The sequence below is a fragment of the Balearica regulorum genome, chromosome 27, assembly GCF_011004875.1.
Source record: "Balearica regulorum gibbericeps isolate bBalReg1 chromosome 27, bBalReg1.pri, whole genome shotgun sequence".
Lineage (NCBI taxonomy): Eukaryota > Metazoa > Chordata > Aves > Gruiformes > Gruidae > Balearica > Balearica regulorum.
The window spans coordinates 6,122,380-6,136,452 of record NC_046210.1 but is presented as its reverse complement, the minus strand read 5'-3'; the positions used below and the strand labels follow the sequence as shown (position 1 = coordinate 6,136,452).

At 65.7% G+C, this 14,073-nt stretch overlaps 1 protein-coding gene across 1 annotated transcript; it reads left to right on the top strand.

Annotated features, from left to right (window-relative positions):
* The first annotated feature begins 212 nt into the window (after positions 1 to 212).
* LOC142598277 (myoferlin-like) lies at positions 213 to 14,036 on the top strand. The gene is given in 50 exon segments (XM_075736432.1): positions 213 to 297; positions 550 to 605; positions 809 to 970; positions 1,231 to 1,413; positions 1,490 to 1,552; positions 1,636 to 1,686; positions 1,763 to 1,793; positions 1,885 to 2,000; positions 2,087 to 2,198; positions 2,285 to 2,361; positions 2,463 to 2,531; positions 2,644 to 2,687; positions 2,791 to 2,867; positions 2,956 to 3,044; positions 3,130 to 3,243; positions 3,350 to 3,527; positions 3,614 to 3,738; positions 3,830 to 3,921; positions 4,403 to 4,589; positions 4,683 to 4,838; positions 5,170 to 5,283; positions 5,359 to 5,522; positions 5,610 to 5,724; positions 5,807 to 5,909; positions 5,995 to 6,167; positions 6,412 to 6,588; positions 6,883 to 6,994; positions 7,080 to 7,157; positions 7,230 to 7,411; positions 7,483 to 7,665; positions 7,707 to 7,817; positions 8,335 to 8,484; positions 8,580 to 8,712; positions 8,855 to 8,880; positions 8,985 to 9,026; positions 9,097 to 9,210; positions 9,484 to 9,615; positions 9,692 to 9,847; positions 9,934 to 10,025; positions 10,595 to 10,765; positions 11,606 to 11,754; positions 11,828 to 11,967; positions 12,378 to 12,466; positions 12,540 to 12,635; positions 12,735 to 12,876; positions 12,966 to 13,065; positions 13,170 to 13,372; positions 13,466 to 13,575; positions 13,689 to 13,836; positions 13,935 to 14,036. Coding segments are annotated over 50 exon segments (5,862 nt in total). The 3' UTR covers positions 14,025 to 14,036.
* Positions 14,037 to 14,073: the final 37 nt, after the last annotated feature.

The window sequence follows — 14,073 nt, the reverse complement described above, 5'->3', positions numbered from 1 at the left end:
CAGCGACACAGGCGCTCACAGACATGGGGACACGGGGACAGGGGGACACGGGTACCCAGTGACACAGCCACACGGTGACACAGTGACACCCACCAAGCCCAGACAACAGCAGCATCCCTGCCCCAGTGTTTCCCCCACGGTGCCATTCTGGAACGCGTCCCGGCAGTGGCAGCTCCTTGGCGACGGCACCTCAGTGGCATGGGGGCACAGCCATGCTGCGGCTGCTGGTGGCCAGTGCCCACATCCCTGGGCCCACTGGCTCCGGGCCCGGCGTGCATGTGTCTGCCCGCTTCAGAGGTACCGCTGGGGATGGGGGGGGACACCGCAGTGGCTGTCCCCGTGGGACAGGATGGCATCGGCCATTGGCATGCCATGGCATGGCATCGGCCATCCTGCTGCACCAGGATGACATCCTCATGTGACGGGATGGTGTCAGCCATGCCCCGGGACAGCGCTGGCCATCCCCACACACGGGGACAGTGCCACTTGTCCCCTGCACCCGGACGTCCCCAGCCTGACATGCCACCACTGTCTCTGCTGTCCCCCCAGGCGTCCCCAGGAGCACCCGAGTGGTGCCGGAGGAGCACAGCCCCACCTGGAACGAGGTGAGGTGATCCCAGGGAGGCCCGCAGTGGCATGGGGACACTCAGGTCACCCCACCAACCCCTTGTCACCTTCCCGCAGACGCTGGCATGGCCACTGGGCACGCGTCCCCTGCACCCCACAGCCAGCCTGACCCTACACCTCCGGCACTGGGGCCAGCCGGCACCCAGGGGGTGAGTGGCACCCATGGGTGGGCACCCCGCAGGGGGACACCATCCCTGGCATGGCCATCCTCACCACGTCCCCCTATCCCCACAGGGACCTAGGTACCACCACGGTGTCACTGGACCAGTTGGTGGCCAACCCCAGCTTGCCACTGGCCCTCAGCCACATCCCGCTGGTGGACCCCCGGGGACGGCCCACGGGGGTGAGCACCCACCCATGCACCCAGTCAGCAGCATTCCGGGGGGCTGCCGGGCACGGTCTGGGGTGTCACTCGTCCCTTTGCAGTGCACCGTCACCCTCCGCTGCTCCTACGTCCCCCGTGGCGCAGCCAGGGATGCCGCAGTCCCCCTGCAAGGACGGATGTCACCGCGGACGGTGTCACCAGGGTCACCCCGCCGCTCCGACAAGCCCCGGGAGGGGAGGAAAGAGGATTTCCAGGTAGGGCACCCATAGGTGTGGCAGCACCCGAGGGTCACATCACATCTGGCGGTCACCACGTCACCGCCTGTGCCATAGGTACGAGTGAGGGTCATCGAGGGCCACCAGCTCCAGGGCAATGACATCAAGCCGGTGGTGACGGTCCTCATCGGCCAGCATCGTTTCAGGACCAGGATCCGGGTGGGGAACAACCCCTACTACAATGAGGTGATCCTGGGGAGGGGACATGGGGCCCCGCTGGTGTCCCCTCACCCCACCCTCACCTTCTTTTGCCCATTTCTAGGTGTTTTTCCAAAGCTTCCACCGGACACCCGCCCAGCTGGCAGCGGAGCCTATCTGCATCCAGGTCGGGGCGGGAATTGGTGGCACGGGCAGGGATAGGGACAGCGAGGCAGCTGCTGACGCCGTGTGTGTCCCCCTTCATCACAGGTGCTGGACTCACGGGCCACCCGTGCTGAAGCTGTCATCGGCACCTTCCAGGTGAGGGATGGCAGCTTGGGAAGGGGGGCATCATGCCGCGGTTCAGCCCCTCTCACCCCCTTCGCTATCCCCGCAGCTGGACGTCGGCACTGTCTACCATGCGCCGGGTAGGCGAGAGGGTTGGGGTGACGCCGAGGTGCCACCGGCGTGACACCGGGATGATGCCGGGGTGATGCCGGAGGTCTCCCACCATGCCAGGACGCTGCTTGAGCTGGAAGTGGCTGAGCCTGCAGCACCCCCATCGCCCCAATGCCGGCTCCCGGGGGTACCTCCGTGTCAGCCTGGCCGTCCTCCGCGCCGGTGAGCCGGTGCCGGTGAGTCGTGTGCCCCCCATCCTCCCTGGTACCCCCCAAAGAATATTGCCTGGGGGGGTTCCCCATTTTTCCACACACCCCCCAAGGAGCAGGAGGAGCCGGCGGGGAACGAGGACATGGAGGCCAACCTGCTGCAGCCGCCACCGTGTGCTGCCACGCTCCAGCTCCGCATCTACCGCGCTGAGGACCTGCCGCAAGGTGCGTACCGTATGGGTTTGGGGAGGGGGTGTGGATCTGGGGGACCCCCTCCTCCCCCGCCCACCTCTTCCCCATCCCTGGTGCAGCAGAGCCATCTCGGCAATGCCTCCCCTCGGTGCTCCCGGGCGGCGGCAAGAGGGGCTTCGTGGCGGCAGCAGTGCGGGTCAGCTTTGCTGGCAGGACGGTGGGTGCTGGGCAGGGGATGTGGGTGGGCTGGATCCTGCATGGGGCAGGGGGGGGTGCTGATGGCTCTGCCCAACGCAGCTCTGCACCCGGGTGATGCCCCCTGATGCCAACCCGGCATGGAACGAGGTCTTCTTCTTCCCCCTGCGGGTGAGGTGCCCCCCCCCCAGCCCTGGCATGCATCCTGCACCCCCATCCCAAAGCGGTGGTACCCCCAAAAGGGAGGGCACCTCCCCTCACCCCCATTTTTTCCTCTCCCCAGCTGCCCCCCATCTGTGATGAGATCCAGCTGGCCATCCTCAGTGGGTAAGGGGGGGGCACCCTGCCCAGTTTTGGGGAATCCCTACAGTCTTAGGGGATCGCCCATTTTTAGGGGAACCCTCACATCCCTTTCACTACCCACCCCTAGGTCCCGCAGCAGCAAGGTCCTGGGCACCGCCACCCTCCACCTCTCCCAAATCTCCTCTGCTGGTGCCGAGCTTGAGGGTGAGTGGTGCTCACCCATGGGTGTGGGGTCCCCCGTGCCCAGGACCCCCCCTCCCTTTCCCCACTGAACCCCCTCTTTCACTCCCAGAGGGGACCCCCGGCTTTTTACCCTGCTTTGGACCCAGCTTCCTCCCCTTCTATGGTCCCCGGACAGATCCTGCCAGGACACCCAGCACCGTGAGTGGGTGGCAGGGTGGGGACAGCACCCGTCTCGGGGGGGACACCACACACCCAGCCACCCCCCTCCATCCTTATCTTGCAGGACACCAGGGTGGCTTATCGGGGCCGGGTGCTGCTGGAGCTCAGCACCCTCATGGGGACCCCAGATGGGTGCCAGCGAGACACCATCGCCCCCGAGGACATTGCCCGGGTGCAGGTGGGGACACAAGGACACAGTACGATGTCACCTCCGGGGTCTTTATTTTTAAGTGCCATTTGGGTATTTTGGGATATTTTAGCGTTTTGGGTTTTTTTTGCCACAGCGCCACTTGCCCCGCCATCGGTTTGGGCTGTGTGGGGTCTTTTATTCGGCCACCATGGTGCCAGCCGGCCCAGAGCTCCTGCGCTTCGAGCTCAGTCTCGGCAATTACGGGGACACGGGCGATGTCACCTGCAAACCAGCCGCCTCTGTCACCCCGCATGGTTGTCCCCTCTTCGACGGTGAGGGGGATGCCGGAGTGGGGGGACACACACAAGGGTGGTACCCTCCGGTGTCCCATGGGATGCTCAGTGCCCTCCGGATACAGGCAACCGCTATCACTACCTGCCGTGGTACGGTGACAAGCCAGTGGTGGCTGTCACCTCCTCTTGGGAGGACGCTGGTCACCGTTGGGACGCCCTGAACCTCCTGCGTGCTATTTGCCGGCGGTTGGTGAGCACCCATGGGTGACGGCGGGGTGGGATGTGACACACACCCCCTCCCCTCCTCTCCAGGTTGGGATGGTTTGGGGGTGTCTTTGCAGGAGAGGAACGTGACAGAGCTGCGGGATGCCCACGGGGACCCCGGGGGGGATATCGGCAGGAGGCTGCTGCGCCAGCTGGTGCAGGACTGCGGGTGAGCGGGTGGTCCCCAGGGTGGGGGGGTCTTGGGTGTCCCAAAGCAGTGAGCGGTGGGATGCTGCTGGCGGGGGGACCCCTGGGTCTGCCAAGCGGTGTTGGGGGAGGGGGGGTAATGGGGTATTTGGGGACATTCAGAGGGAAAATGAGGAATTTTAGAGGACAATGGGACATTTTGGGGGAAAATAGGACAATTGAGAAAGTGGGGTATTTGGGGGGGGAAATGGGGGCACTGGGGGGGAAATGAGGACACTGAGGGGGAAATAGCGTACTTGGGAGGGGAAATGGGATATTTGGGGGGGGTGAGGCATTTCAGGGCAAAATGGGGCATTTGAGGGGGAAACAGGACATTTTTTGGGGGAAAACTGTATTTTGTGGTGGAAACACGGCATTGAGGGCGGAAACAAAGCATTTTTGGAGAAGACAGGGCAACTGCGGGCAGGGGGGAAATGGGGCATTTTGGGGGAGTTTGTTTGCAGGAGGGCACTGCCCCGGCTGGAAGCGCAGCCCACCCCCACACCGCTGGATGCCCACCTCCGGGCCGCCCGTCTTCACCTCCTACGGCGCGTGGCGGCGGCGGCGGCGGTGCCACCGAGAGCCGGCTGGGACACGTTGCTGCCGGTGGCTGAGGGCTGGCTGGCACGTGTCACCGCTCTGGCTGTCGAGGTAGAGGCTGGGGCTGGGTGTGAGGGTCATGGCTGTGGTGAGTTGTGGCCGGTCTCAACCCACCGGTATGTCTCTCTCTCTCTCTCCCCTCAGCCGCAAGCCGGCGTGCCTGATGTGCTACTGTGGCTGCTGCGGGGGGAGCAGCGGGTGGCCTGTGCCCGTGTCCCAGCGCCCGACCTCATGTTCTCCCGGAATGGCCCCAGCGCCAGCGGCAGGCTCTGCGGCCGGATCCAGACACTCTTCCTGGTGGTAGGAACCCCACGTCCCCTCCATGTCACCTCTGTATCCCCATTGTGTCCCCTCTGTGTCCCCTCTATATCTCCTCCATGTCTGCTCTGTGTCCCCATCGTGTCCCCTCTGTGTCCCCTCCACATCCTATCCGTGTCCCCTCTGTACCCCCTCCATGTCGCCCCTGTGTTCCCTCTGTGTACCCCCATGTCCCCTCCACATTCTGTCCATGTCCCCTCCATGTCCCTCCTAGATCTTCTGCGTGTCTGCTCCATGTCCCTCCCCCCCTGTACATCCCCCTACATCTCCCCCCACATCCCCCCCGTGCCCCCACTCACGCTGCGGGGCGCAGGGCTCTGGGGACATCCGTGCCCAGCTCCGGCTCCGGCTCTGGCTGGGACGGGTGGCCGACAGCAGGGACCTGCCACGGCACCTCGAGGGCACCCTGCGTGTCTACGCCGAGACGGTGAGCCCTAGGGTGAGAAGGGCACCCCAGTGTGCCCCCTGGCCCCCCTCAACCCCACATGTGTCCCCCCCCCAGTACGAAAACCAGACCAAGCTGCTGGGCAAGTGGGGTCCCCGGGGGCTGCTGGGGCGTCCTGGCTTCTCCGACAGCGCCGGCAAAGCCGGCCTCCCCCGCCACAGGATCCGGCCCCCCAAGGGCTGGTGCTGGGACGGACCCTGGACCGTGGAGCCCCAGCGGCGGTGAGTGCTGTGGGATGGGTGACACCCACTCTGCCACCTTGAGGCACCTCGGGGAGGGTGACACCAGCGTTGTCCCTTGTCCCCAAGGCTGCTGCTGGACATGGAGACCAACGTGGGCGAGGTGCTGGAGGAGGTCTACGAGAACGAGAGCCGGCCGCTTGGCGGGGAGTGGGGACCCGCTGCTGTGGCCAGCACCGATGCCGTGAGCGGGTGGCAGCATGGGGGGTGGCCAGCGGTGAGGTGACCCGAGCATGTCAGGACTCAGCTGTCGCCCGGTTTTGCAGAGCGGCATGGCGGTGCCACCCAAGGAGGAGGTGGCATGTCCCCAAGGTTGGCACATCACCGACGGCTGGCGGGTGGACATGACGGGGGCCGTGGATGAGGCCGGTGAGTGGGTGTCCCCACTGGGCACCCCGGGGTGGGTGAGTGGGTAGGGGGGGGTGGCGGTGGCAAGGACACCTGGGTGCCACAGGTTGGGAGTACGGGGCGAGCGCAGCCCCCAGCAGCCCCCCGCCATCGTGGCACGCCACTGAGAAGACATACCACACGCATCGGCGTCGGCGCTGGCTGCGCACCCGCTGCAGGGACCCTGGCGCCCAGGGACGTGAGCAAGACGTGGCCGCCTTCCTCCAGCTGGTCAGGATGGTGGGGACAGGGACAGGGCGGTGGGGATGAGGTGGTGGGGATGGGGTGGCAGGGACAGAGGTGGCAGGGATGGGTTGGCAAGGGACAAGGGTGGCAGGGATGGGGTGGCAGGGACAGGGGTGACAGGAATGGGGACAGCAGGGACAGGCCGGCAGGGACAGGCCTTTGCCCACCAGTGCACTGGTGGGAGCAGCCCTGTCCACCCCCCTCGTGCCATGCCACGCTGTCCCCCATGTCCCCACAGCACAGCCCTGAGGCGGCGGCAGGGGCTGAGGCCTGGGAGTATGGGTCCCTCTGGGGATGCCGCTTCCACCTCCAGCCCCGGGCGGGTGACGTGTGCCGGCGGCGCTGCTGGCATCGGCGGATGGTGCCCACGCAGCCCCAGCCTGTGGCACCCCTCTTCCTGCTGGAGGGCTCCCCGGTAGGAGGGCATGGAGGGATGCAGGGACAGAGGGATGCAGGGATAAGGATGAAGGCATGGAGGGATGGACGGAGGGATGGACAGATGAAGGGATGCAGGGACAGGGATGAATGCGTGGCGGGATGCAGGGACAGAGGATTGGAGGGATGCAGGGAAGGAGGGATGGAGGGACAGAGGGATGGATGGAGGCATCTGGAGATGGAGTGATGCTGGGGCAGTAGAACAAGGGACAGCAGGACACAGGGCTGGGGGACAAGGGAACCCCCCCCCCTGCCCCATCCCATCCTGCTGCAGGCCACAGAGAATTCGTCTGAGGACGAACCGGCCACAGTAGAGCGGCAGGCACGGGGCTCGTCCCGGACCCTCCCACAGCAGCCCGTGCCCCTCATTCTCTGCACCTTCCAGCGTAAGACCCAGGGGACATGGTGGGGGGATACCAGGCCAGGCCAGCAGTGCCCAGGGCCCCCTGCCACCCCCCGCCTCTCCCACAGGGTCCAACTTCTTCCAGCTCCGCTGCTACATCTTCCAGGCACTGGAGCTGGCACCCCGCAGCACCAAGGCCACTGCAGGTGGGACCTCCCGGCCCTCAGTCCCCACCGCGGTGGGCACCCTGGGGTGCTGACGGTGCCACTGTCACCCAGACCCCGTCGCCCACGTCTCCTTCGTGCACGTCAGCCAGAGCACCCGGGTGCTGCCCAGCACCCTGGACCCCCTCTGGGACCAGACACTGCTTTTTCACCGGTTGCTGCTGTATGGTGACCCCCGGGGTGTCCGGGATGAGCCCCCTGCCGTGGTGGTGGAGGTCTTCGACCAGGACGGAGGGGTATGGCACCCATGGGCGGGGGAGCACCCATGGGTGGGGGGGGGCACCCATGCCCAAGCAATGCCTTGCAGGGTGCTGGTGCTTTCCTGGGGAGGAGTGTGTGCACCCCAGATGTTTGGCTGGATGTGGGGCGCCGGCAGCCGCCCCGGCTTCGGCGTTACCCACTGGGGAGGTCGGGGGGACCGGCCGGGGAGCTGCTAGCCGCCTTTGAGCTGCTGCACGACGCTGAGGTGAGGGGCTGGGGGAGGTGTGTGGCATAGGGGGGACCCAGGTGATGGGGTCCCATCATCATCAGCCTCCCCGGCAGGATGGGTCCCTGGCGCAGGTCAGCACCCCGCCCTGGAGGCAAGGGGTCTTCAGCGTCCCCCTGGGTATCCGGCCACTCCTGCAGCTGGTGGCACTGGAGGTGAGACCTGGGGACCCCAATGGGGACAGACGTGGGGACGGGGTCTGCGTGGGGACAGGGATGAAGGAGGTGGGACAGGGACAGGGGTGGCTGGGGACAAGGACATGGATTGGACCAGGAATGAAGAGAGGATGGACAAAGTCTGGGTGGGGACAGGGATAGGACAGGGATAAAAATGGGATGGGGACAAGGTCTGAGATGGAGATTGGGAGGGGAACAGGCTGCGTACAGGGACGGTGATGAAGGTCCTGTGGCTGGGGACAAGGATGAAGACAGGCTTGGGATGAGGTCAGGGACGGCGAAGGGGATGGAGACAGGCCAGGGACAAGGCCAGGGATGAAGATGGGGACAGGCACAGAAGGATGAAGACAAGATGAGGACGGGGGATGGAGATAGGGACAGGGAGAAGGATGGGGACGGGCACCTTCAGCATCCCACCAGACACGCAGCCCGCTTGAGGTGATCCCTGGGCACCCAGGGGACCCCAGGAGGGGTGACAGCTGCTGGGTGCCTGCAGGTGCTGGCGTGGGGACTGCGGGGGCTGCGCAGTAGCGTGCGGGCACCCAGCCTGGAGGTGCAGTGCGGGGGCCAGACTCTGCGGACCCCCACCATTGCCGACCTCGCCGCCAACCCCAATTTCCCCATCAATGCCTTCCTGCTGATGCTGGTGAGGATGGGAGGGGTGGACCGGGTGGGGGGGAAGCACCCCACCCACGGGTGCTGCTGCTGGCACCCCGGCATGACAGCACAGCTCGCCCCCAGCACCTGCCGGCGGAGGAAGAGTACATGCCCCCCATCCGTTTGCGGGTGCTGGACACGCGGGATTTCGGGTACCGGCCTGAGGTGGGGCAGACCTGCGTGCAGGGTCTGGGGCAGTACTGTTGCCAGCCCCACAGCGAGGGGCAGCTGCCCAGCCCTGGAACCCCCCTGCCTGGCCCTGGTATGTCCCAGCCTCCTCCCATCCCCATCCCTGGTACCCCCTGCCCAATCCTTGCCTGCCTCCGGGATGGTTCATTTGCCCCCTCTCTCCCCCACAGCCGCTCCCCAGGGCAGGATAAGTCAGGTGAGTCCCCTGGGGTCTCGACACCCGACCTCAGCACTGCTAGACACCGGGGTCCCCAGTCCCGTGCCTCAGTTTCCCCAAGTTGTCCCCTTTGCTCCCTGCAGATACTGCCTAGGATCCCCACCAAGGAAGGGACTGCGGACAAGGTGGGCACCAGAACGGGGCCACTGGGGCCACCAGGACTGCCCGTCCCCACCTCACCCTACTCCTCACCAGGCTGCAGAGGAGGAGGAGGAGGATGAAGATGAGGATGACTGGTGGAGCAAATTCTATGCAGCCATGGGGGATAAGGCAAAGAGCTGGCGGGGGACCAAGAGGGACAGACTGAAGGTGAGGCAGAGGCTGGGACCTGGGGCAGGGGACAGGGATGGGGACAAGGAGGAAGCAGGGGATTGGGACAGGGGATGTTTGGGGACAAGGACACAGATGGTGATAAGGTCAGGGATGGAGATTGGGAGGGAAACAGGCTGGGGACAGGGATGGTGATGAAGAAGAGGATGGGATGGGGACAAGGCTGAAGAAAGGGACAGGGATGGGACAGGGAGAAGCACCAGGATGGGGATGGGGACAGGAATGGGGACAAGGACAGGACCTACTCCCCAGATCTACAGCTGCGAGCTGGAGGCAGTGCCCGAATTTGAGGGGCTGCAGGATTTCTGCCAGACCTTCCCGCTCTACCAGCCAGGGGGTCACCCTGCAGTGGGGGAGGACCCTGTGCCCGTGGGCGAATTCAAGGTGGGTGAGAGCCCCTAGGGGACCCCAGAGCCGGGGCAGGGGCACCCTGGGGTGCACAGCCAGGCAGCTCTCGCAGGGGCTCTTCCATATCTACCCCCTACCTGAGGACCCTGGCGTGCCCCCGCCGCCGCGCCACTTCCAGGAGCTGCCTCCCAGCCAACCCCAAAAGTGTCTGGTGCGGGTCTACATTGTCCGGGCCTTTGACCTGCCCCCCCGTGACAGGAATGGGCTGGTAAGGCCACCCATGGGTGCTGGGCAGGGGTCCCCTATCCTCCCCACCGCCCCGTGCCACTCTGATGGTCCGCTCCCTGCTGCCAGTGTGACCCCTATGTCCGTGTATCGCTGGGGACGAAGACGCTGGGCCAGCGGGACCAGTACGTGCCCAACACCCTGGAGCCTGTTTTTGGCAGGTATGGCCAGGGCGGGTGGCAACAGGCTGGGGGGACCTGGCACCCAGACCAAGGTGCCATGGGGGGCTGGTGAGGCCCCATTCCCCATGTCAGCATATCCCTGTGCCACTGGGTCACCATGCCACGGAATCCCCCATGCCACCAGGTCCCCATGTCGCCAGGTCCCCATTCCCTGTGCCAGAAGGTTCCTGAGGCACCAGGTCCCCGATTCCTCTGCCAGTGTGTCCCCATGCCAGCAGGTCCCCATCCCTGTGCTGGAGGGTCCCTGTGCCACCAGGTCCCCCTTCCCCATGCCAGCAGGTCCCTGCGCAACCAGATGCCCCATTCCCAACATCTGCAGGTCCCCATGCCCCCACATCCCCCTTCCCCACAACAGCAGGTCCCTGTGCCACCACATGCCCCAATCCCCAAGCTTAGTGGGTCCTTGTGCCACCAGGTCCTCATGCCACCAGGTCCCTACGCCAGCAGGTTCCCATACCTATGGGTCACGGTCACACTCATGGTGCCAGCAGGTGTCAGCCCTCACGCCGGCACGTTCCCAGGGCTGACGGCACCCCCCCCACTGCCAGGCTGTTTGAGGTGACAGGGACCATCCCACTAGAGAAGGACCTGCAGGTCTCACTGCTGGACTATGACCTGCTGCCACCCGACCAGGAGATCGGCAGCACCACCATCGACCTGGAGAACCGCCTGCTCTCCCGCTTCCGCGCCCACTGTGGGCTGCCCACCTTCTACCGCACGTGGGTGACCCCCGGGGAAAGGCGGGGGGGGGGGGGCACCAGGGGGCTGAGGGTATCGGGGTGCACGGTCCTGAGCCCAGGAGGGGGCATGGGGATGGGCATGGGGGTGAGCACAAGATGGCAACAGGGAGACGTGGACATGTGCACAGGGAGATGGGTCAGGGGAACTGGGTGGCACGGGGAAATGGGGTGGCACAGGGAGATGGGGAGGGAGAGGGCACAGGGGTCAGCACAGGGGAATTGAGGTGGCACATGGGGATGGGGACAGGGATGAGCACAAAGAGATGGAGAGGGCACAGGATGATGGACACAGGGGTGGGCACAAGATGGGGGGCAGTGGATGGGGATGGAGAGGGCGCATGGGGACAGGGATGAGTTAGGAAAAGGGCTGGGCACAAGGAGATAGGGATAGGATGGGCACAGGGGGATTGGGATGGTGCATGGGAGTGGGCACGAGGAGAAGGTGAGGGAGTGGTGGGGACAGGATGGGTGCAAGGAGATGGAGTAGGCAGAGAGATGGGCACAGGACGGGCACAAGCAGATTAGAATGGGATAGGCACAGAAGGATGGGGTGGGCATGTGGGGGGGCACAGGGATGGGGAAAGATGGGCAGAAGATAAAGATAGGGTGGTCATGGGGGCACAGGGAAGCTCCCAAGGAGATGGGGACAGGGTGGGCACGAGGAGATGGTTACGGGGTGGGCACAGAGGAACGGGGTGGGCATGGCAAGATGCTAAGGGGTGGGTGCAGCAAGGGGCACAGGGAGACAGGGTGATGGCCAGGGAGGGGACACCCGGGAGGGGTGACCCACAGCCCCCAGCCCACTCGCTGTCCCCCTAGCACCGGCCCCGGGTGCTGGAGGGACCAGCTCCCCCCCAGCCAGGCACTGGAGCACTTTGCCCGCACCCGGGGGCTGCCGGCACCAGAGTTCAGCGCCGAGGGCACCGCGGTCACCTTCGGGGACCACAGCTTCCTCCTCAGCCACTTCGGTTCGTGGGGGTCTGGGTGGGAATGCAGGGGGAGATGGATCCTGTCCAGCGGTGTAAGGGTTCAGCCTTGCAGAGAGCAGCCCCCCCGTGCACCGGCACCCCGGGGCACCCCGCGAGCGCCTGGCCCTGCACGTGCTCCACGCCTGTCATCTCGTCCCCGAGCACCTCGAGACCCGCACCCTGTACAACAGCACCCAGCCCGGGCTGGAGCAGGTGGGGACGGGGCACCCTGGGGTGGGGGGATGGGGACCCTGGGGTGACAGGCACATGGCCAAGGATGGACCCCAGGGTGATGGGGACCCAGGGTGATGTATAGGGCATGCCAGCGGGACAACAGGGACCTTGGGGTGACAAGGACCCTGAGGGTGGGTGATGGAGACCCCAGGGCAGGGAGGGATGCAGAAGTGGGGGGGAGGGTGACAAGGGCTCCAGGGGTGATGGGGATCCTTGGGCAGGGGGGACGCCAAGAGGGTGATGGGGACCCTGGGGTGATAAGGACAGATGCTGGGGAGGAGGGAGGTAATGGGGACCCAGGGGTGATGGGGACACCCTGGGACAGGGGAGGGGATGCTGGCATGTGGACCGAGGGGTGCGGTTCCCAGCCTCCCCCACGTGTGGCGCAGGGCAAGGTGCAGATGTGGGTGGATGTCTTCCCCGCCAGCCTCGGGCCCCCCGGCCCCCCCGTGGACATCACCCCCCACAAGCCCCAGAGGTGAGCACCCAGCCAGGGTGGGACATGGACACCCCGGGGTACGTGGTGACATGTCCTCGTGTCCCTCCCCAAGGTACGAGCTGCGCTGTGTGGTCTGGAACACACGGGACGTGGACCTGGGGGACACCAACCTGGTGGGGCAGCAGATGAGCGACATCTACGTCACTGGGTGAGGCCATCACTATGTTGTGTGTGTCCCCGGGGACATGGCAGCAGAGCTGGGGACAAAGGGTGACGGCGGCATCCCCTCCCTGTGGTGGCACGGCAGGTGGCTGGACGGGCTGGAGGAACAGCGGCAGAAGACGGACGTGCATTATCGCTCGCTGCAGGGGGACGGGGGCTTCAACTGGCGTTTCATCTTCTCCTTCGAGTACCTGGCGGCTGAGCAGCTCTGCGTCCTGCCCCGCAGGGTGAGGGGCACCCTCCTGGGGTGGGGGGTGCTGGGGTGGGGACAAGGGACAAGTATGACACCCCCCTTTCACCCTCCCTGCCATGGCAGGAGCATTTCTGGAGTCTGGACGAGAGAGTGCTGAAGGTGCCCCCCAAACTCATCCTCCAAGTGTGGGACAACGACAAGTTTTCAGCTGATGATTTTCTGGGTGAGGCTCCATTTCCCACCACTGGTGACAAGGAGCACCCACAAATGACAGGGAGCACCCACGGGGGACAGCCAGCTGCCCCCCTCCTTGGCTTTTCCCTGCAGGCGTCCTGGAGCTGGAGCTCACCCAGCTGCCGCAGCCGACGAAGCACCCCCAGAACTGTACCCCAACACCGCTGGGGACCCCCCAAAGACCATGGCCCTGGCGGGGGGCACGGGCCTCCTCCCGGCTCTCCCTTTTCCGGCAGAGACGGGTGAGGGGGTGGTGGCCCTGCACAGTGCAGGAGGGTGGCAAACGGCGCCTCTCGGTAGGTGGGGGGGGACACGCACGATGGGGGACAGCGATGCCAGGGTGGGGGGACAGATCCTGCACCCCATCTCCCATCCGTTGCCCCGTCCAGGGTAAGCTGGAGCTGAGCCTGGAGCTGCTGACGGCAAAGGAGGCGGAAGAGCGGCCGGCAGGGAAAGGCCGGGAGGACCCCAACATGTACCCGACCCTCCCAGCGCCTGTGTGAGTCCCAAGCGGGGACTGGCTCGTCCCCCACCCCGGGGTAGGGAGGAAGGGTGACGGGAAGGGGGACGGGAAGGGGGACATGGGGTGCCTGAGCTGGGTGTCACCCACAGACGGCCCGAGTGGTCCTTCCTGTGGCTGCAGGCGCCACTGCGCAGCCTGCGCTACAGCATCTGGCGGCACCACCGCTGCCGCATCAGCCTGGGGCTGGCGCTGCTGCTGCTCCTCGCCCTGCTCCTCACCTTCATCTACGCCACGCCGGTGAGCACGGGGGACACGGCCGCCCCCCAAATCCCCAATTGGCCCCATCACCAGCTGCAGAGCCCCCCCTCTGAGCTCCCCTCTCTCCCTCCTTACAGGGTTATTTGGCCATGAAGTTGGTTAACCCTCTCCAGAGCTTGCACCTTGCTGGCGGTGAACACCCTGCAGCCGGCACGGGCAAGCCCTGACATTCCATCCCCAGGGAGCGTCGAGGGGAATGTCACCCACCTACATCAC